The sequence below is a fragment of the Gymnoscopelus braueri genome (genome assembly GCF_963280865.1).
Source record: "Gymnoscopelus braueri genome assembly, chromosome: 6".
Taxonomy (NCBI): Eukaryota; Metazoa; Chordata; class Actinopteri; order Myctophiformes; family Myctophidae; genus Gymnoscopelus; species Gymnoscopelus braueri.
The window spans coordinates 26,901,287-26,923,337 of NC_137607.1; the positions used below are offsets into that span (position 1 = coordinate 26,901,287).

Sequence of the window (22,051 nt, forward strand, 5' to 3'; positions counted from 1 at the left end):
GCACGCACGACATGACAGCTCAAATAACCTCTGAAGCAGTGTTTCTCAAAGTGGGGTCCAGGGACCCTCAGGGAACCTTGAGGGGGTTCTTTTAGGAAAAAGGCTTCTAATCCCAAAAGTGACTCAAGCTTTATACCCTGTATAAAACTGTTATAGAACAGTGATAATACGTTTCTAGAACAGTCATTTATAATTTTTCTAGAACAGTCATTTATAACTTGTACTAGAACAGTCATTTATTACTTGTACTAGAACAGTCATTTATAACTTGTACTAGAACCGTCATTTATTACTTGTACTAGAACAGTCATTTATAACTTGTACTAGAACAGTCATTTATTACTTGTACTAGAACAGTCATTTATAACTTTTACTAGAACAGTCATTTATAACTTGTACTAGAACAGTCATTTATAACTTTTACTAGAACAGTCATTTATAACTTGTACTAGAACAGTCATTTATAACTTTTACTAGAACAGTCATTTATAACTTGTACTAGAACAGTCATTTATAACTGGTACTAGAACAGTCATTTATAACTTGTACTAGAGCAGTCATTTATAACATGTAGTAGAACAGTCATTTATAACATGTAGTAGAACAGTCATTTATAACTTGTACTAGAACAGTCATTTATAACTTGTACTAGAACAGTCATTTATAACATGCACTAGAACAGTCATTTATAACATGTACTAGAACAGTCATTTATAACTTGTACTAGAACAGTCATTTATAACTTGTACTAGAACAGTCATTTATTACTTGTACTAGAACAGTCATTTATAACTTGTACTAGAACAGTCATTTATTACTTGTACTAGAACAGTCATTTATAACTTGTACTAGAACAGTCATTTATAACTTGTACTAGAACAGTCATTTATTACTTGTACTAGAACAGTCATTTATTACTTGTACTAGAACAGTCATTTATAACTGGTACTAGAACAGTCATTTATAACTTGTACTAGAGCAGTCATTTATAACATGTAGTAGAACAGTCATTTATAACTTGTACTAGAACAGTCATTTATAACATGTAGTAGAACAGTCATTTATAACATGTACTAGAACAGTCATTTAGAACTTGTACTAGAGTAGTCAGTTCAGAAATATAATCGCAACTCATGTTCTTCCAGTTACAGCATCCTTTACCCCTGCCTACGAGGAAATGCACTGTTGTCACAGCCATTCATAATAATGGAAATCAATCCCAACATGACTTTCCATTTATTTGCATGAATAAGTAATGTGCCTTTAATTTAACATGTTGAAGGAGCCTGACGCTCTTATTTTTAATATACTTTGATATACTATTATAAGAGAGGCAGATTATTTTTTAATCAACTAATAATAGTTAAGGGATCTTGTTCAGACCACACCAGGAGACCCCCCCCCCCCCACACACACACACACACCACTAAACTGATGACCAATTAACGAAGCCATTTTTCCCCTAGCTTCTCTCTCTCTCTCCCTTCTCGTTTCTGTCTGCCTGTGCAGAAGCTAATGTATTATTTTTAGAATTATAGGTAACACTTCATTATTCAGGACCACACATTTTAAGACGAAGGCGTTTCTCAGCCCAATTAATTCTGCACCAAAATAAGAAAGTGCCAGCTTTCATTTCGGCTCTCAAAGACTTGCTGCTGTAATAGCCTCCTCTGTAATAGTTTTATTAAATGTAATTATAATTATTGTTTCAGTTTCCTCCAACATGTTAATTCACGAAGAGGCTGTTTGATGTGTGTGTGTGTGTGTGTGTGTGTGTGTGTGTGTGCGTGTGTGCGCACACACAAATTTTTTTCCTAGCACTGCTAGCATACCTCTGCTGAAGTCTCTCTCCACCTGAGAGCTGTTCCCCTCCCACCCAGTTCACTTCAGCTGTTTGTACCTGGTGTAAACTTAGAACTAAAGCAGTTGGCCTTAGTATCAACCCGCTCGTGCCTGACTATCTCCCATAGCATGTTCTTTGCTCAGTCAAAATCAACATCTCTTCAACCCTTCTTCCCATTCACAATATATATTTTTTTACATCTTATACAGTCAGCGGAGTCGGGCAGGGAAGTTAAATAAAACCGAAATAAACCATGAATCATCATTGTAGTGCTGCTGTGTCTTCTAGCTTTGTCTACCTACAGATTTTTGCTTCTGGCTTCAATGCAGAATAAGGGAATAAAGATCATACAGTATATATATATATATATAAAACTATATAACTGAATCCTAAAGGTTATTATTGTGCTGTTGACGTGTGGGTCCATCTGAGTGGAGGTTCTCATGGTTGTGTTGCTGACCCGTGGGTCCGTCTGAGTGAAGGTCTCATGCTCTGGAGTCCTGCCAGTCACCATGGCAGTTTGTGGATTCTTGAGTTTCAAAACCAGAACCAGAGGCAGGCCCTGCTTTTAAAACTGCGCCGCCTCTCCCCGGGGCGCGCTCTGCAAACTACTGTTTCAGATCATTACACGGAGCCAGTAATCAAAGCTGATTTATGTATGTGTATGTGTGTGCATGCTGTTATCCATGCATTCTGTACTTACGGTATGCATGCATGCACGTATGTTTTTGTGTATGGTATGGTTGTGTGGGCATTCATCTATTTTCCAGGAGTGAGTTAACTATGTAAAGAGTAAGATGATGTTACCTGTATGTTCTTCTAATCAACAGAGAACACACTCAATAGCTTTATGGTCTTCCATACGTACTTGTTTTGTTTACTTCATGAGTAGTCCCTCCACCGTTCCAGTCAGACTCATCTCTCCTCTCGAGATGTAATGATTCATCGATTGATGCCCAGTGGAAAAGCACAAGTTACTGATGCAAAAGACTAATGTCCCCCTCTTCTTCCCTCTGTCTCCACTCTCTTTCTTCTACCCCCCCCCCCCTCTCTGTTTTCAGTGGGCACCCCTTACTACATGTCACCAGAGAGGATACATGAAAACGGATACAACTTCAAATCTGACATCTGGTCGCTAGGATGCCTGCTTTACGAGGTAAACTACATGAAAGAGCACATCCACTGTCACCTTGCAGTAGGAGGTGGAGCGCACACACACACACACACACACACACACACACACACACACACACACACACACACACACACACACACACACACACACACACACACACACACACACACACACACACACACACACACACACAAAATCCATCCTCTTTCCTGTATACTGCCCCTTACCCGGGTGCAGACTTGGCGTAAATGCTAATAAACAGCTTAATTTTCCCAAAGCTAATATTGAATCATTCCCTTATCTCAATGCCAGTAACCTTTAAAATAAATGATCTCCTAATTTAGGTACAGTTTCCACTGTAGACCAAGACCATAGTCACCGCATAACAATATATTGTATAGTTACAGTATATGTATCATGCCAAAGCATGACATAATCACCATTAAGTGTTGGTTTTACGTCCTGATTCCTGAGATCCCAGAGCTTGTCTGCTGATTGGTCATCAAGATGTCCTCCTGACAACCAACCAACAAAACCACAGCATGGCTGTCTATCCGGGGGACTGCAACTACAGAATGTATAGCCCGGTGCCCCAAATTTTGCAGACTTGCTAAAAATGCTAATAAACGGCTTAAATTTGGGGAATTGAAAAGTCTGTCCCGTCAGTCCCTGCCTATGCCAGTGTTTAATGCCTATGTGCAAATTTGATTAGCCAACCCACTGAGGAGAAAAATGGATGCAGACAGACCGTTCACTCAGTTTTATAGCAGGATAGTATTACAGTACTGCATGATATGCACTACCGTAATACTGTATAAACATATTGTAACAGAACAATAATACATCAACACACATCATCATTCCCAACACAACCATCTACCCAGCATTTGTTGCCTTTCCAGCGCACGCACACACTATCAATAAGAATACAAATACAAAGCTATATCTCCTCCTCCTCCTCCTCCTCCTGTACTGCTGCTTGGACAAGCCCTGCCATGCCAGGAGTTTTATTACTCCTATGATGAGCTAAACCTCTATAGACCAGTGTGGGGGGGACCTGTTGTGTGTTGGAGAGTCTGCGGGTGAAGGGGAACCGACGTGTCCATGTGTTTTTGATAACGGCCAGCCAGCGATACTGACTAGTTTGATTAGCTGGGAGAGAGAAAAAGCCCAGGGAGCCTCTGCCATGTAGTGACCACACTGACGGGAGGTGATCCAGACGGACAGACAGACGGAAGGAAGGAAGGGGGGACGGCAAAGAAACGAGAATGAGGAGAGGAGAGAGAGAGAGGGAATATGAAATGATAGTTGGTGTGATGTTTCGCCTTGAAAATGCATTTGCCCGGGTCTCTCACACACATGCACACACCCACACACACATGCATACAACTAGGAAGCGAAGAAACAGACATGCTGTTAGCCGGGAAAGCACCCACATTCTCCAATTCCCCAGTGTGGCTGATCATTTGGGGTGCATTTCAACACACCTGTGACTACTACACTACACCTACCAAAGCGCCTCAGGCAGAGAGAGAGAGCGAGAGAGAGAGAGATAGAGAGAGAGAGCGAGAGAGAGAGAGTCAGCAGGAGAAAGCTTGACTTTCAGTTCATGGTTGCTTGGAGACCACTCGTCTTCAGGTTAATTGCCACCCCCCACAATGCACCAGGGCAGCACTGGGCTGTGGTTGGCAGAAGGCAGAGGGGGTACTGAGGGGTCACAACCGTTTGTGTAAGTGTGTATCTTCATGACAGTGAGTGTTGGAGTGAGGACATACTGTACGGGTACGCTCAAGCAGCAACCTATGAATGGACCACACTGTCCAGATTGCTCCTGTTATTTCTTTCAACGGTTACCATGTACAAGACATGTGCAGAGCACTGTTGAATTCATTTCAGTTTGGCTCTATTTTACCTTGTTTGGTTGGTCTCAGATCCAAAGCTGGGCCGTTAACACATCGACCGCCAGAGGTTAATCTCATAATGTACTCACCAGTGCCAAGGTGTTTTTGTTGTTTTTTTCATGTCGCCATAGATCTTGTTAAAATCCTTAAGATTGAGCCGTACACGGTCTGTTTACATCCGCGACATCCCACTGTATCTCCCAGTGAAAACCACGTGTCAAACGGGGTATCCATGTTGTAGTTAGAGCGGATTACGTTGAAATGCGAGGAGAAAAAACTACAGGAAGAGAATTGAGTTTCAGTTTCGTCTGTAGAACGAGGGCGGCCGTGATCGTCAAAACCGGATCCCAAATAATTCCGTTTCCGGTCATCAAACCGGAAACGGAAGTGGATCAAAAAAAATCCGAAAGTGCACCCGGAAATTTTTAGCGCGAAAAGACCGTGGACCGTAGGGCTACGGTCTCGGCGCTTAACAGTTGGATTTAACGGACCGTAGGACTACGTTCTTGGCGGTTAATGTGTTAAAGTGACTGTACTGACTGTATTTAAGACGAGATAAGAAATGATATTCCTATGAATATATATATATATATATATATATATATATATGGTCTGTCAACAAACTTTCAGGATGAATATACTGTAGGGTCTATATCTACAGGGATGCACGATATATCGGCTGTATTTCCGTATCAGCCAATATTTGCCTCGTTGACTGTCATTGACATATATTGGTAATTGACATTCACCAATGGCAGTAGCCGATGTTTATCTGTATCTGTATATTGTGATGCATCAATTATGCACTGGTTATGTTGGTGTGTTGGTTATCTGCAGCCTACCAAGCTTGGAACAGATATGGTTTATACGTAAGATGAAGATTTCTATGTTTCCCTGGCACAAAATGGAATGTATCGGCTATCGAACAAATTTGTTATTTTAAACAATAAATCTTTATCGGTGTATCTCAAATATACTCTTATGTACATCCTAGTAGAGCACGTGCAAGTGCACCGGAGTCCTACAGGAGTCTGTAGTCAAAAGTCAATAGTCACTAACAGAGTGCAGGTCTTAAGTTTCACATGAAGGTCAAGCTTGAGAAGCACGCATCAATAATCACCGTCTCATTGTGTTTTCTCTAATCCTCTACAGTTCAACAAGGTTCATCCATGTTGTAATTTACTGAGAGCTAACAAGTTAGAGGTGAAGGACAAGTTCAGAGGGACAAGCAATGAAGAGAGAAAGAGGGAATTATTTCCCAATGAAAATCACTGTTTTCCTGAAGTTTGGTGTCATTTCATTTGAAGGATCACCCGATACTGTAAAAACAAAAACAAACACTGAGCCGCTTTGAGAGAGAGGAATGGAATGTAAAAAAGAGATGTGCAGAGGGAGCCACAAACGGAACAGAACGCAAACGAAAAGAGAAAAAATTAAAGTGGGGTTGTGGGACCGCTTGGTCTTGGAGAGGTGGATGAAAGACCGACGGAGTTAGACGATGGAAAAGGTTTTAAACAGAACGATGAAGAACCGCAAGAAGAGGACACAGCCTGTCCTGAGAGAGAGACCTAGAGAGGAAGGAGAGGTGCAGAGTGGTAGAGCTGAAAGGAGAAAAACAACAAATAGCAGGAGCAGCGATATGGATTGGTAGTGGAGAGAGGGGTGGGGGCAGGACCTATGTCAGAGGGGGTATAAGAGAGAGAAATCCGGCCATCGGGTCAAGGTGAGCCCTGCAAAGGGGCCTGTGGAGCTAAAGATTTTACAAGCATATTGTTAGGAAAGGAGCTCTCTGCGCTCCATGCATATTCTCTTTGAAGAAACGGGCCGTGTTTTCCACTCCTCTTTTCCTCTGCATGAGGGCTCCTCGGTGCATTCAGTGTCAGGAGATCCACCTCCTCTCCTCTCCTCTCTCAGCAGCTTCTCTCTTCCCCTATGTACACCTCTCCTCCCCTCCACGCTCCCCTCTTCTGTCTTCTCTTTCCCTCCGTTAACCTTCAGGCATGAAGAATTCACACAGAAACACAGGGCCGATCCCTGTGGTAGCCATTGATTCCATTCTGAGCATGTTAGGTGTGTGTATGCGAGTGTGTGCGCGGCGGGCGTATGCATGGAAGCATTCTCTTGTGTCCGTATGAACGTGCAAGTTTTCCACATACAGGTTTAGGTGCGTTGGCACCCCTATGTATCTACCACGTGCTACTGAGGGCTTGCCTTCATATTCCTGACGGCATGAAACGGCTCCGCTTTGAGAGAGCCTGAATATTTCATCGTCGTGCCCAAGGGGTCGGTGAGTGGGTCCGAGGAGCCAGACGTGCCGACCGTCAATACCCGCCCATTGTATCCACGTGTGTCTTCTTATCATATTCCATTTGATTCTCCTCCCACCCCAACCCCCCTTATGTCCAACCTCATTACATCACCTGACTCCGCCCGTCCCCCTCCCTCCAACAGCAGCAGCAGTAGCAACGCCACGGTAGCGGGAATTCCATGGTTGCTGAGGTCATCGGCCACGCTGACCATGGGCTGGGTGGGGAGGGGGGTGCACACTCTGGATGGTGTGTGCTGATCAATGAGGCCGCGGTCTCACCACAGCTCTTGCTGCCCCTGCCCTCGCTCGGACCTGCCTCACGTTAGCATTATTGATGTGCGTGTGTGCGTGTGGCACACACCCCATAGAGATAACAGATCTTACTCAAAGGAAACCACTTTTTGCACACACTTGCACTGCGGTATGTACGTTCATGTGTATGTGTTAGTAATGAGAGGTCCCTGAAGGATGAACCCATTCTGATTTTGTTGACCCCGTGACCTTTCCTCGAGTGCCACCCTCAGGCCGAAAGCTTCACTTGCACTCAAAGTATCTCAAAATGAAATGTTCCCCAGGGGCTTTCATGCTCCCCAGAGGTTGAACCGTAACTTTTTTAGAGAGAGAGAGGAAGTGGTTCTCTGCCAAAGCTGACAGTCCTCTGAACCGTAACCTTTTGAGTGACCCCATGAACTTTCCTTGAGTGCCACCCTAAGGCCAAACTTTGCACACAAGATATATCCCAATCAGGGCAGATTACCATGAAACTTGCCCACCGAAGACTTTGGTCAAAGATATCTAAAAAACATCTATCTGGGGTGAAGCCGCCTCCGCCTGGTGGTCAAGTCTGGGATTGCAAGACTTCCGCATTTAAAACGCTACAGCGCATGCTTCTATCGTCTGAAACCCTAGTGTGCCTGCCCGGAATACAGACAGACACACAAAAGACACAAACAGACACAGATGCACTTGTTTTCTTTATATCGGTAGCTAGGGGTTAATGTCAAGCTGTAAATGACATTTCATTTCAGTCTTATTTATTTTTATTTGAAAGGGACCAGATGAATGAAGCATCTCGGAAAAACCCACGCTGTAATGTGGCTTCTTCCTGTATTCAGGCCCAGCCATCCACCTCTGACTGGCTCTTGGCTCAAACCCAACCCCCTCTGCACCAACCCCTGCCCCCCACCGCCCACCCCACCACCTCTGCTCTTGCCTCATTCCTGTCTCTCCCCAAGTTGTTTTGCTGTTGGTTTTTATGAGGCCCAAAATGCTGGGTTCTCAGCAGCTGCCTTTGCATGTGTTGAGTTCAACCCCTGTAGTTAGCTCCCTCTCTGTTTGAAGAAGGGCAGGGTTAACACAGACGGCCTGCTGTTCATACCCGGAGCGGTTGTCCTGAAGCCCCGGCAGTTGGCATAGCGGTGCCAACTTGATGTTGCCATCATGTGTGCTAACCCCTAGTAAAACTTGCAAACTAGGCTAACCCCACCATGTATCCACTGGTATTTGTATCCCCTCCACACATTTCCTGCTGCTAGTTGTTCTTTGTCTGACCCCCATCATCATCCCTTTGCCATCCTTCTCTTCCCATCCCTCCCTTCTTCCCTCCCTCCCTCCCTCCCTGACCTCAGCGGATGCTGTCTTCCCAGTTATTTAGTTTTACCACAAACGTGAAAACACAACGGTGAAGTCAGCATTGGACCTTTTTATGAGCACATGTTTCAGATGTCCAACAGGGGTTCAGAGCTCTTCCGGTGCATTTGCTCGACATTCCAAAATAGAGGACATCCGAGGAGGAAAATTTTTATTATCGATGCGGTACGAGCAAATAGTTGGCAGAGGTTGGGAGTTTGAAGCACTGCCATTAGTGGAAGGGATTAAACGTGGGGTTATTTTTGCTTCCAGCTTGATGAGCAGCGGTAGACCCTTCCCTCAGAATGTGTTTTAGCTGCCGTGCAGCAGTGCAGACTCTTTTGTTTAATCGTCTTTTTTCAGCAGTTTATTTTCTATCCAAGTTGCACTCCTCGGAATAATCCGCTGCTTTTCATCTGTCTGTCCATCAGTTCTCCCTTTTTTTTTTTTTTTTCGTCCTCCTGTGATTTCGGGGTGTAATTTTAATCCCGCTCCCTGTGCTGCGACCACTTGCCTTGATAGATAAACAAATGAAGTGAAGTTGATTTTAAATACAGTATATCATGACAAACCTCATTAAGGACAGGTTAGCAGATGAAAAAACATTACGTTTGCCATGTGTTTGATTATGTGTGAGCGTGTAAATGTACATACTCTATATTCATACAGTCTGTGTGGATTCTTGCACATTTATTTTACACAGCGTGGGCCCTTTTGCACCCAGGATGTCATGGCTCCAGGGCTAAGGTGGCCGAGGGACACAAGCCTCTCATGGCTTACTTTTTAATTGGCATACAGTGGGAGGAAGCCAGAGGGAGGAGTTGGTGTTAATTAAAGAGGAAGGCCAGTGCAGACCTTTACATAGACTAGGATTGCAGCCTTACATGCTTGGGATGGGGAGAGCATAACCTGGCTGGCTGAGGAAGAGGCGAGCTACAAAAAGAGAGATGCTGTGTGTGTGTGTGTGTGTGTGTGGGAATATGTGTGTGGGAGAGAGACAAAGAGAGAAAGTGTTTGTGTGTGTTTGCGCGCACGCGCATGTTTGTGTGTGTTCTGCCACCAGCAGCCCAAGCCCCTTAGACAGACAGCAGGCATGCGTGTGCAGTGGATGTCTCTCGAATACCAATGAACCGAGACACACACACACACACACACACACACACACACACACACACACACACACACACACACACACACACACACACACACACACACACACACACACACACACACACACACACACACACACACACACACACACACACACTCATCATCATCACACCCGCGTACACACACACAACCACACACCAGGGCCCCAGAGGTCAGAGAGTGAGTCAATCATCTTGCCCGTTGTGACGACGCAGAGTCTGAAAGACGCAGATTCTGTGTTTGTGTGGGTGTGCTTGCTTGCAAGTGTGTCTGCTTATATCTATGTGTGTGTGTGTGTGTGTGTACAGAGAGCAGGGGGCCGGCAGCTGTCAGGGGCCAGGAGCAGCAGGCACTAATGAAGCAGATGAATAGTGCAAAAACTCCCAAATACAAACAGGACAGTTGACATTTTTCATCTGTCAGAGCAGAAGATGCATGAAAATACAATGGGGCCTTTTTTTAACCCTTTACCTGCTATAGCCTGGCTGCTTGTATTCTTATACTCTCTCTCTCTCTCTCTCTCTCTCTCTGGTCATGCGTAAGTAAAGCCTATCCCTCTTGTCACACATCAGAATAGTTATTTAGTATTTATAGTTTGTGTGACTATACTATAACTGACCTTTTGCTGTGTAATTGCGTCCTCAGGGCGGTTTCACACATGGGCCATTTAAAGGGGGACTCATGGGATAAATAGTCAGCATTTCTTTGCCGTCTGCATGTAAACACGGATGAAACTGAATGCACTTCTGCTCACAAATTCGACATCTTCTTTTCTTCCATCTTGAGCACATGTGAACTGTGTCATTTGTTTGCTTTTGCTCTGGAATGTGTTTGTTTATGAACTGCTTCATCCAGAGAAATCAAATTCAAGTCATCCAGAGAAATTAGCTGGAAACATCTCATGGTAAAATGACTGGATAAAATACATGTAGAGAGCACAATAGTAATTTGTTTTGAGATGAGGAAATATCGAGTGGTTTTCTAGCAACACACTGTTGGGTTTGAATAGGCCTAATGGTCTGTAAATTATCTGGTGTTTTTAGCAGAAAAGAGCTGGGATGTGTATGGCTAGACAGTCAGATTCAGGCTTTAATAATCTTGATCAATTACAATTATAGGGTCGCCTCACCTGATTTAACTTTTCAATGTTGACCCAATAAACATGTAAATGATGAAACTCGAATCATTATTTATAACCGGTCCAGGGGAAAAACACGTAAAGACACTGAACTGAGCAGGAAGTGAAGTGGAACATCCAGAGTTGTTAAGCAAGGTGTGCGTTAGAGAATAAGTAATGTCTGAGTTCTGTTTTGTGTGTAAGGAAATGTATGTACTGTAAACATTTAAGAAAATGTGTGTGTGTGTGTGTGTGTGTGTGTGTGTGTGTGAGACAAACAAACACACACAGACGATCCGGGCACCCAGGAGTAAAAGGAGGAACAGCCTTTATTTATTAAAAGGCAACTGTTGCCTTTTAATAAATAAAGGCTGTTCCTCCTTTTACTCCTGGGTGCCCGGATCGTCTGTTGTTTTTTCACATGTTTGATCCGTGAGCACCATTGACACTTTTACTATTGTTACCTTTTTATATCTCCTGTGAGCACCTGGATGTTAATTTTTTTACGTGTGTATGTTTATATATGTGCGTGTGCAGCGGCAAGGACTCGAGGTAGTGCAGTGCCCGCTATCGAGTAGTTCTGATATCCATTTTCCCAGTATGGATGTTCATATATTATATGAACATTACAATATATGGCCATATACTGATGACATCGGGGATCTCCATATATGGGCATACTGTAAAAGGGACAAGGACTGACAGATACAGAGATCTCCATGTATGGGCACAAAAGAGACACCGACAGATGGGTACAATGGGTACTCTGACAAATCCCCCGACACTATGGCTAGGTATGTAGGTGTGTGGGCTGCGAAGCGGTAAAATAGCAATTGTGACTTCAGAAATGCATCATAAGAATTGTGGGAACACAGATAAAGATCAAAATAGACATACATGGGAATCTGTCAATATGGATTGTATCGTGAATATTGTCGTTTCAAATTAGATTTAATCAGTTGTTTACTGGTACGTATTCCTTTGTGCATCTGTGTGTATTTTTGCACGTGCATGGTGTTTGTTCTTTTAGCACAGAAGAATTAAATCTTAAACCTTGTGATGCCTACACGAGACACCATTAGATATGAAAAGACGTCATTACTGACACACATGCGCACACACACACCCCCACCTCCAATCACTGTCAACCCCCTACGGTGTCAGTCTCGGCAGTAGCTATTGAAACAGAGAGAGAGGTGTCCAGAGAGAGAAAGAGATCCCACTGTGCATATGTGTATAGATGTCTGTTGTACATGCATTATGTGTGTGAGATTGAGAGAGAGTGATGGTGAAATATGTCCAGAAGAGAGATGGCCCTGCTGCTCACTCCCCTCTGCAAGCAGTGACAGAGACTCTGTCAACTCTGCCCAATAAGAAACAAGAGCCTTCTCTTGTCTCTGCATCATCAACCTCTGACATGTTTATACCATGAAGAGAATGGAGACAATCCCCACTGGGTTGGGATATGCCAGGCAATTTATGGCCAATGTACTGTGGATGGCTTATGGATATTGCATAAGGGAGTTCTATCTTGGCCACGGCAGTCAGGAGCAAAGTGAGCCACAAGGTCAAAAATCTGTTTACATTTTCCGGGTGGCGAGATTTGACTTGTTTAGATTCAAATTAGTCTCAACATAGATTTTGTGGCCGTCTCATCCGTTCAGTTGTTGCTAGAGAAGCCTAGCTTGCTAGGGTGAGGAATGGGACATTCACACTTTTGGCTTTAAATGCCTAGGGGCTAGGGCTGGGACAACAACTGCTTAACAGCAATACCACGGCTATGTGATGCATACCAAAGAGTTGAGCTCATTACCACATTTCCTTTTTTTTACTTGGTATATGGTCATGGAGTGAGTATACAGCCCTGCAGGTACAGGGTGATTTATACTTGGTTGCGTACGGGTGTCATGCACCGAAAATGTCCGATCTACAAACTCAGCGATTTTCACTCTGCAACACCCGCACGCAACTAGTACAAATCAGGCTTTAGTGTCCAGCAGGTCATTATGGTAGAATTATCTGGTTCTATGGTTCTAGAACAGCGTAGATCTAACTGCTGAGGTGCTAATGTGAAAGCCTCAGGCACATATGAGTAGAACAAGTGTTCAAAAATCATTAGCATAAGACTAACACAGTGTAACGTGGAGAGACTAATGAAGGGCTTATGGGTTGTGCAAGCTGACAAAAATACTAATCAATAGGACTCCGTTAGACGAGCGGGCTTACTGTACATCGCTATTATGAGTAGTGTGTTGGGTAATATGATGAATAGGATTCAGGCTCCTGAATCCTTCCCCTTCTCATCACTAACTTACTGCTGGTAGCAGTGCAGAACAGCACAAGTGTCCGGCCCAGAGAAACTTTCCGGGATGTTTTCCGTTTCGATTCACTGGGATTTGCAAACCACCATAACATCCGTCCATCATAACAAAACGCATAACTGTCTGCTGAAGGGGGGGGGGGGACCTTAAACCCTAAATCTTATTGACAGCCTCACTCTCTGTCTCTGTCTCTCTTCTTTCTCTATCTCACTCAGATGGCAGCCCTTCAGAGTCCATTCTATGGGGACAAGATGAACCTCTACTCACTGTGTAAGAAGATTGAACAGTGCGACTACCCCCCTCTACCCTCAGACCACTACTCAGAGGAGGTATGTACAGTACACCCCTTGCTATTTTGGGCATGGCATTATAGCATTATAGGTGACAATCTTCAAAAATGTTTTCTAAAATGGCAAAAAATAGTCTACAAGCTCACAATGTGTTGCAGTGTGATGCATTGTGAGCTTGCAGATCTTTTCTTTTTTAATTGGGCTCAACGTTAAAATGAATTTCAGTCCTTGACAAAGGCTCAAGTCAAACAGCCTCAAAATAAGAATACCAAGATCACAGCACTCGGGGAAATAGGAGATTTGTCAAATGCACTGTATCTAATTTCCCTGCGCATTTCTTTCTTTCTTTTTAACTTACATGACCAATGTTGTTACATTCTCATACATGCCCCAAGTAACTGTGAAGACCGATGGTCTTCTTCACTAAGCGGTAACTTTGTCCAATGCCTGCCACTGTATGGCTCATTCACATTATTAGTGTCGACCGATTCAACTAGATGCTCTTAAGTCCAGTACACAGTAATGACAGTATATGATATTACCCTTGCTCACTGCCGTGATCAAAAGACACAATGTGATTGCATAACCGTCTGAGAAATTAAATGCACAATATCAAAAGCATCTGGCCATGCTGTGGAGTGGGGGCACAACTAAATGGACAGGGGTGTCATGTTTCCATTCGTAAATGTTAAATCATGCACTATAATTCTGCTCAGACAAAGCCGCACTCAGAAATGTAACATAGAAGGGCTGTGGTCACAGATAACCATATTGCTGATTGCCTGTGTGTGTGTGTGTGTGTGTGTGTCCACATTGCTTTGTTTTTGTTTTTGTTGGGTGCCCTTTCCAAAATCTTTTCTTCTAACCTTTCAGTTGTATCCCCACTAAAATTATGCAAATGTGAATATACACAGATGCAATTGAAAGGACACACTCATACACATTGGAGACACGCACACACACACAAAAAATCTATGTGATCATTATATTTGTTCAGTATAGAAACTGAGCTTTTGTTGATAGGAGCTTATCCACTTTGTAAGTTATTGTACTTGCTTGATGGTTAAAAAAGGCACCGGGGAGACGTCCCCTTAGGTCTCTAAGCTGTTTAAGTTGGGAGGAGGGGGCAACCAAGCCATTACTGTGTCTCTTTATCTCCATGCCTTCCATTGTGTTGCTGCCTGGGTGTCTGCATTACAACAGGTCCACAGTGGCCAGTTTTCAACACTGCATCCTCAGTCATGTCTCCATAGCCAAATAATGAAACCCTGCGGAGAGCAGCCTTCATTACAGACTGCTATCCACTTCATTAGGAGGACGTTGATACAGGCTAATTGGTAGTTGTCTCAGGACCACGCGGCTAGTGTGTGTGTGTGTGTGTGTGTGTGGGCGCGTTTTTGTGTGCAAAATGCACGAGTGTACAGTATGTTTGTCACCAGAGCTCAACCCCACCACACACACACACACACACACACACACTCCCAACAAACACACACTCCTCCGAGCTTCTGCAATGCCCCACACGTCACCCCCATCCAGGAGAAAGGGAGACAAAGCGAGAGAGACAGAGAGAGAGAGAGACTGTGTGTGTGTGTGTGTGTGTGTGTGTGTGTGTGTGTGTGCACACGTGCGTGCGTGTGTGTGAGTGAGCGAACGAAAGAGAGAGAGAGAGGGTAGGGGAACGACGAAGCGAGGCGACGGCAGAGAGATGGAGATGAGGGGGGGAGCCTGCAGCGCCTGTCTGGATGTAAACAATGCTCCTGAAGGATAGGCAGCACACTGTCAGCTGCTCATCTTTGTTGTGTCATTTAACCATCTCCGTCTACACCACCACCCGCCCCCCCCCCACACACCCGCTCCCCCCCCCTCCTCCCTCCACCTGACACCCCACTCCCACTCCCCGTCCCACCCCCTCCGCTTCCCACACACCCTTCCACGCAAAGAAGCGTATGAATATTTTACATATCTGCATCTCTTTGCTGTCCCCCCCCCCCCACACACACACACACACACACACACACACATGTCGCTGCTGTCGGGCAGAGACCTCGTATCTCCATATTTCAACTTTTTGTGTTTTTGTTTTTTTTACCTAAATTAATGCCTTCATTTGTCTTACTGCAGTGTCGCACAAAAGTAGCAAAAATAGCCGATCTACAAGCTCAGCTTGCTGTCGGAAAGTGAAAGTTCTGTCTGTAAAAATATATAAATAAATATTAACAAGAACTTGTGACTAAATAATAACTACGTTGGATCCATTAGAAGTGGAAAGCAGGTTTTGTTTCTCATTTTCTGAAAAGTAACGGTTTTGGACATACGAGGTTTCCAGCCGACAGAAAACGATATGCAAAGACACACACACTGTGCGTGCGGGGCTAATGCTCAGACAGTCTGAATTTGCATCTTTCTCTCTCTCTCTCTCTCTCTCTCTCTCTCTCTCTCTCTCTCTCTCTCTATTCCACTCTCTCGCTCGCTACCGCGCCACACGCGGCTGACAAGAACTCGTCCGAGCCAGTGCCACGCAACAGCGGCCAGGAAGTCAGCAGGCGGTTACCATAGCGACCTCGCGTAGATGTTTTTCTTTTCTTTTCTTTTTTTTCTTTCCTTCCCTCTTTCGTTCCTTCCATTTTTTCCCCTTTTTTTCTCCTTCTTTTTTTTTAATGATGGCGGTGGCTGTTCCGCCTGCGAGCCTGTCTATCTATCTGCTCCAATCAGCCGCTTCGCTCGGCTTCAAGTGTAAATGCCGCCTCGAAAATAGAGGCGACACACACACACACACACAGAGGCAGCGGTTTTGTGTGGACGTGTATGTGTGTGTGTGTGTGTGTGTGTGTGTTCATGTGGGCGTGGCTGTAAAAAGTAAATTGGTCGGACCAGTGGTTCTCAAAGTGTTGTCCGGGGACCCCCAGGGGTCCTTGGGGGGGGTTCCTGGGTGTCCCAAGCTAAATAATTGATAGTCAGGAACCAGTATGGACCCTGACAGGTCTGTAACTCTGAGAGTGTACAAATGGAACCAAATGGACCATTAACTCTCAGAGTTATGGGGGTCTAATGCATACCAAACTTGTTGTTAGCCTGTTATTGACGCCTGGTTATCACAGTTGTCTGACTGGTTCTCCATTTTGTGTAAATTGTTATAAAAGTCAATCACTGAATGGGCTCCTCAATTTTCTCTCTTTCTCTGTCTCTCTCACTCACTCGCCATCCATCCCTCTCTCTCTCCTTCTGTCCCTCTCGCTCTATCTCTCTCTCGCTCTCTCTCTCTCTCTCCAGCTGAGGAACTTGGTAGATATGTGCATCAATCCGGACCCAGAGAAGAGACCGGACATCACCTACGTGTATGACATCGCCAAACACATGCAGAGCCTGACGCAGGGCAGCTAAGCTCCACAGCTAGAGACACACACACACACACACACACACACACACACACACACACACACACACACACACACACACACACACACACACACGCACACGCTCCAGCCGGCACAACTCCTCACTTTCTCCTTCCTGGCTTGTAATGCTGGACTCGTACACATCTATCAGCTCTACTATGCAGTAACTTTTTCCTCCAGAGTTCAACTGGGATGATATACTGTAGCACACATACAGTACTTAATATATTTTGTTTTGTTTGTTTCATGTCCAAGATAGTTGGTACTGTTATCTGTTCCGCATGTCTCCAAGTCCCTCCCAGGCCTTTTTTTTGCAACCCCAGGGAAGAAAGTTTACAAATGTCCTAACCCCAGTGATTCTGAAGGACCCCCAGTTTGATTCGCATTAGGCCATGGATGCCCATTTGATATGATTTTTTTTTAATCTCTGGGACCCCAATTTTACACTGTAAAAAATATATATTTTAACTCTACAGACTGGTACGGGTCCATTTGGTTTCTAAATATCAATCATTTACCTGGGGAACCCCCTCAATGATCCCATGTTGAGAACCAATGCCCTACCCTTCACACACGACTGATGTAACATGCAAGGTTGAAATTAGTGAGACAAACTAACCGAGGTGAGTATTACAGTGTAACCTCGAGCGACAACGGAACCACATCTGTGTGTTAACATTTATGGTTTATCATTGTCATTTCTTAACAAATAGTCAACCGTGATCCACAAATTAAGTTGTCGTGTATAATGACGAGCACGTCCTTTGTAAACGACACAGTTCTCTGTGAGTCTCATGAGACCTGCTTTCATGAAAGAAGAAAATAACAGCTTGGCACAAAAAAGGGGCCCTGGAAACATTCAGATCAACACCACGTTGGATTTAGCAGGTTTTCACACGAGGATAGTATATTTGATAGAAGCAACAAAAGTGGTTTTGATGGTATTTTGAAGCATCGCTGTGTTGCACTTTTTTTATTACCCTGGTTACTGCGAGGTTGGCAGGGTGGTCATGTCTAATGAATGTATTAAGAGAGGAAGGGTCAACTAGAAAGTAGACTAGAAAGATTTTAGCCAAGAGAGGAGAGGGAGGGCAAATACTGTATCTGTGCCACGCTTTTGAATGTAATTCATTTAGAAACACAGTCGTACGTTTAAAAATTCAAGCATGTCTTTTGTTTTTTTTCCGTTTTTTGTTTATTTTCATTGATGGTCGCTGTGTCCAAGAAAGGGGCAGTAAAGACCCCAACAGTAACCTTCATTGGCTAATGTTTACCTCTGTTGTTCATGCAAGTTTTACCCCTTGCCTTTACAGTCAAACCTCTAATTTTAGATTTAAGATCATTTTGTGCCGGCTGAGCCGTTGTTTTCCTATGGAAAGTGGAGGCGTTGAACCTCGCGGCAGCACTACATTGGGCATGGTGCACTGTTCGGAATTTACACCTTGCTGCTGCGCTCAAAGTTCTATCAATTTCACACTTGACCCCATTTATCTGTGACCTTTCAAATCACAGTTAATGAGATAACAGTATGTGACATAGACAGAAGCGAGATGAACAAAAAAACATCTCTAATGTAAAATAGTCTGTGTACTACTGTGGAAATAATGATAAGCCATGCACGCATTGGATATTAAATGTGGCAGGGTTTCACAACTTCCCATGGTCTCTCAAACAGCACTGTGTTAATCCACCATGTTAATCCAATGTTAGCCTATAATACCACTTTAAAAAACTTGGCAGGAAAACCTACTGCATGGTTAAGTGTCAGTAGTCAGCCAAGACTACCAGGTTTGTAAATGGGCAGATACTGTCGTTAATTTTAATTATCTTATTTGAAACACAAACACACAAAATAAATCCAAGCGTTTTTCAAATACCCTGCTCTTCCTGCTATTCTGGGCGCTTGTTGATGACTGCAACTGTGCTTTTTTTTCTGGACTGTGCAGAATGCTGATTATGTGTAGCCAGCTTAATTTTGTCTGTCAAAAGAGCTGTAGAATCACAGCAAAAACAAAAAAGGAAACACCTGGTACATACGTACATTCAATCGTGGTCCAGTGGGATGCATTTTTTGACCCTCCGGAAAGATGGTTTACATAGACTAAATCTGAGTGTTAAGTGGTAGGCCTAGTTGTTGAGCTGTGTAGGTTTCTAATGTGTGTGTACAGTATGTGAGTGGCTAAATAACAAATATAATGGCAGCGTACAAATAGAGAGCAAAACCTTCCCTTGTGGTGCCGTCCATATCATGGGAAAACTACAAAGTGCCTACTTTGTCCTTGATAGAAATACCAAAGACCAGAGTAATAGACATAAAAATGATATACGTATATATATATATATGTATGTAATGTTATGTAAAGTATATAAAAGACTGTGTTGCATTATAGAAAATAAAAAGCTCCATTTGGGACTCAATTTGTTTTGCTGTACATAGCAGGAAAAGTTAATATACACCTTTAATCTAATAATGTAGATTTCAATGGGTTTTTATTGACTCGCATATAGTTTTTGTTGTTTGTTTAGCTTAGTTTTGGAAGGAGGGGTGGAGCGGTGATGTTTTACAGTGGATATAGGTTTACAGAATGACGGCCTTGCCACTCGGAAGGTATACTGGTAAACGCTGATCAACATCGCTTTGTTTCAGCGTCCGCTCACGAACTTGAACATTATGAAATAGTCTGTTAATTACTCGTCGAAAATATCCTATGCATTTGTCCTATGTTTTTATAAACAACTCATTAAAATGTGTTATACACAAGTCCTTTGGTTTCTAGTGTAGCATGAAAATGTAGTATGTTATTATTTTTGGTTAACAGACTGTTTTGATGGCGTTAAGAGCTGTTTGTCTGAGACTTTCAAGTATAGTGTTTGCAGTTTTTTTCTTTTCTTTTGTTTGCAATTGCACATCTTGTTCTAGAGTTCTGTTCCCTTGCATTGTTTTTCTGTCCAGCCACAGTTAAACTCTTGTGGTTTTTCTTTTCTTCATTTCAGTGATGATTTTACAAGTATGTTATACCAACAGAAGCCCACAGTGCTTAACATGCTGCTTTTTAAGCCTGCCCTCTACTCACTATAACCAAAAGGTTCTGTATAGCACCAAAAGAGGTTATTCAATGGCAATTATAGGAAACAATTTATATTGACACCTTGTTCAGTTATTTTACTTACTTGACTTTTTTTTTGCTCTGCAGAACCCCTTCCAAAAAATACTTTCAATTTCCCAAACAGAACTCCATTGGTTATGGCTCTCTGATGAGCCAAATTGCCTGTTGTGTAGTATTGTTTTATTTGGGAATTATGTCACTTTAGTGTTGACTATCAATATCCTGTTGTCATAATACACATTGACACCCTCTAACAGTGGCCCAGCACCGTGGCCAGCTGTAACGCAAACTTTGCTGGGATCATACTGTATACCAGATGTAAAATGGTATTTGTTTTGTCTGAAAATATGGGATAGCATAGCAACATGCGGAAATATGTTTACTCACTCCTTTTGTGATGTGTTTTAAAGTTTAAAAGCCAAATGCCTTGTTTTTGCTTTGCCTTCACCCCCGCTGTTAGCAAAGCATACAGTACATAGTACACAGCCGGTCTCCGTTGCCTTCAAAAAGACGTGTACAACGTATGCCTCAAAGAATATGTTTTTGTTTTCTGTTAACACAGAGCAGTGGGTTCATGGTGGGAAGGGGAGATTCACTTTTTCTCATCCTCGTTATGGGACTGTGGAAAACACACACACACACACACACACACACACACACACACACACACACACACACACACACACACACACACACACACACACACACACACACACAGTGCGAGGCCACTCGTTGGCTAAGGCCTCTTTTCAGTTGGAAGTTCTCTAGCTCTGTGTAGCCTAGCCTATATACAGTACTCTCCTAGGGCGCAGCTCTTTAACCTTGAGTCTAACCCGGGCTCACACAGTGTACAGTTCCACTGGCCCTCTGAAGTCGTTATTGAAGAGTTTGGGATTGCGAAGAGTAACGAAAGGCAATTGCTATTTATTGTCTAGGTTTTGTTTTTCCGTCTTGTTTCCTGTTTTTTTTATTTTTTATTTTGATTTGTGAACATTTCATAGCATCTATCAAGACCCTCATCACTCATGCTTTGTATGCTAACTGAACGCAATAAAGCCTTTGAATTTGTTTTGGAATTTTGTTTGAATACTTGTTTTCTCTACACCTTTTTTTTTTTATGTGAAATGTCACACGTCAACATGTCATTCAAACACTACTCGGTTTTGCCAGGGTTTGTGATGGTACAAGTGCCCTACAGGGTATCACTTTGAAACAAATGTATAGGCGATTTTTTTCTCCAATAAACACTTAACATTTTGAGAAAAAGACTACTAACTTCACTCTATAGTTCTATGTTCTATTCTAAATTCAGAATCGAGACTTTCCGTAAATGTGTCGGCGTCCAGATCGCAACAGAATATGCATAGGCCTACAGTTGACATTAGCCGTACTACCGTGTATCCCATACGACTTACGACTGTAATTAACAGACGCAAATTAAGAGTAGGTGACAAGATTGTAGGCAGCTTCATTAGTGTGTTTGAGGTCATTAGCCGAATGTTTATGTGTCCTTCATCCGCGCTCCCCCTGGGACTCACCAACTCCACCCCCACTCCATTCTGTAGTCTCCCCCACCACCCATCACCTCCGGGTCCTTTACCCCTGTCCGAGTCCCTCTTGGCTGGGGTGCTGTGGGTTGGGAGGGGGGGGCTCTCTGGCGCTCTTCCCATAATGAACTCCGTGGGGACTGCAGTTCAATTTCATCACGGCAAAAAATATATAACAAATTGCTCCCATGGAGCCGGCGGACACGGTGAAAACAAACAAAAGTAAATATCTTGGATTAATGTTTGGAGTTTTTTTTTTCATGCAAGCAACTCCATCCTCCCCCTCCCCCCCACCTTCACAATATA

The 22,051-nt window shown here is 43.5% G+C and overlaps 1 protein-coding gene across 3 annotated transcripts in view; it reads left to right on the forward strand.

Moving 5' to 3' along the window:
• Positions 1 to 21,266, forward strand: part of nek7 (NIMA-related kinase 7) — a 79,874-nt gene extending 58,608 nt beyond the window's left edge. For all 3 annotated transcript variants that reach the window (XM_080432004.1, XM_080432005.1, XM_080432006.1), the window contains 3 exons: positions 2,905 to 2,999; positions 13,619 to 13,732; positions 16,967 to 21,266. In XM_080432004.1, coding sequence (XP_080288130.1) covers positions 2,905 to 2,999; positions 13,619 to 13,732; positions 16,967 to 17,077 — 320 coding nt within the window. In that variant the 3' untranslated portion in view covers positions 17,078 to 21,266. The remainder of the gene's footprint in view (positions 1 to 2,904; positions 3,000 to 13,618; positions 13,733 to 16,966) is intronic.
• The last annotated feature ends 785 nt before the right edge of the window (positions 21,267 to 22,051 follow it).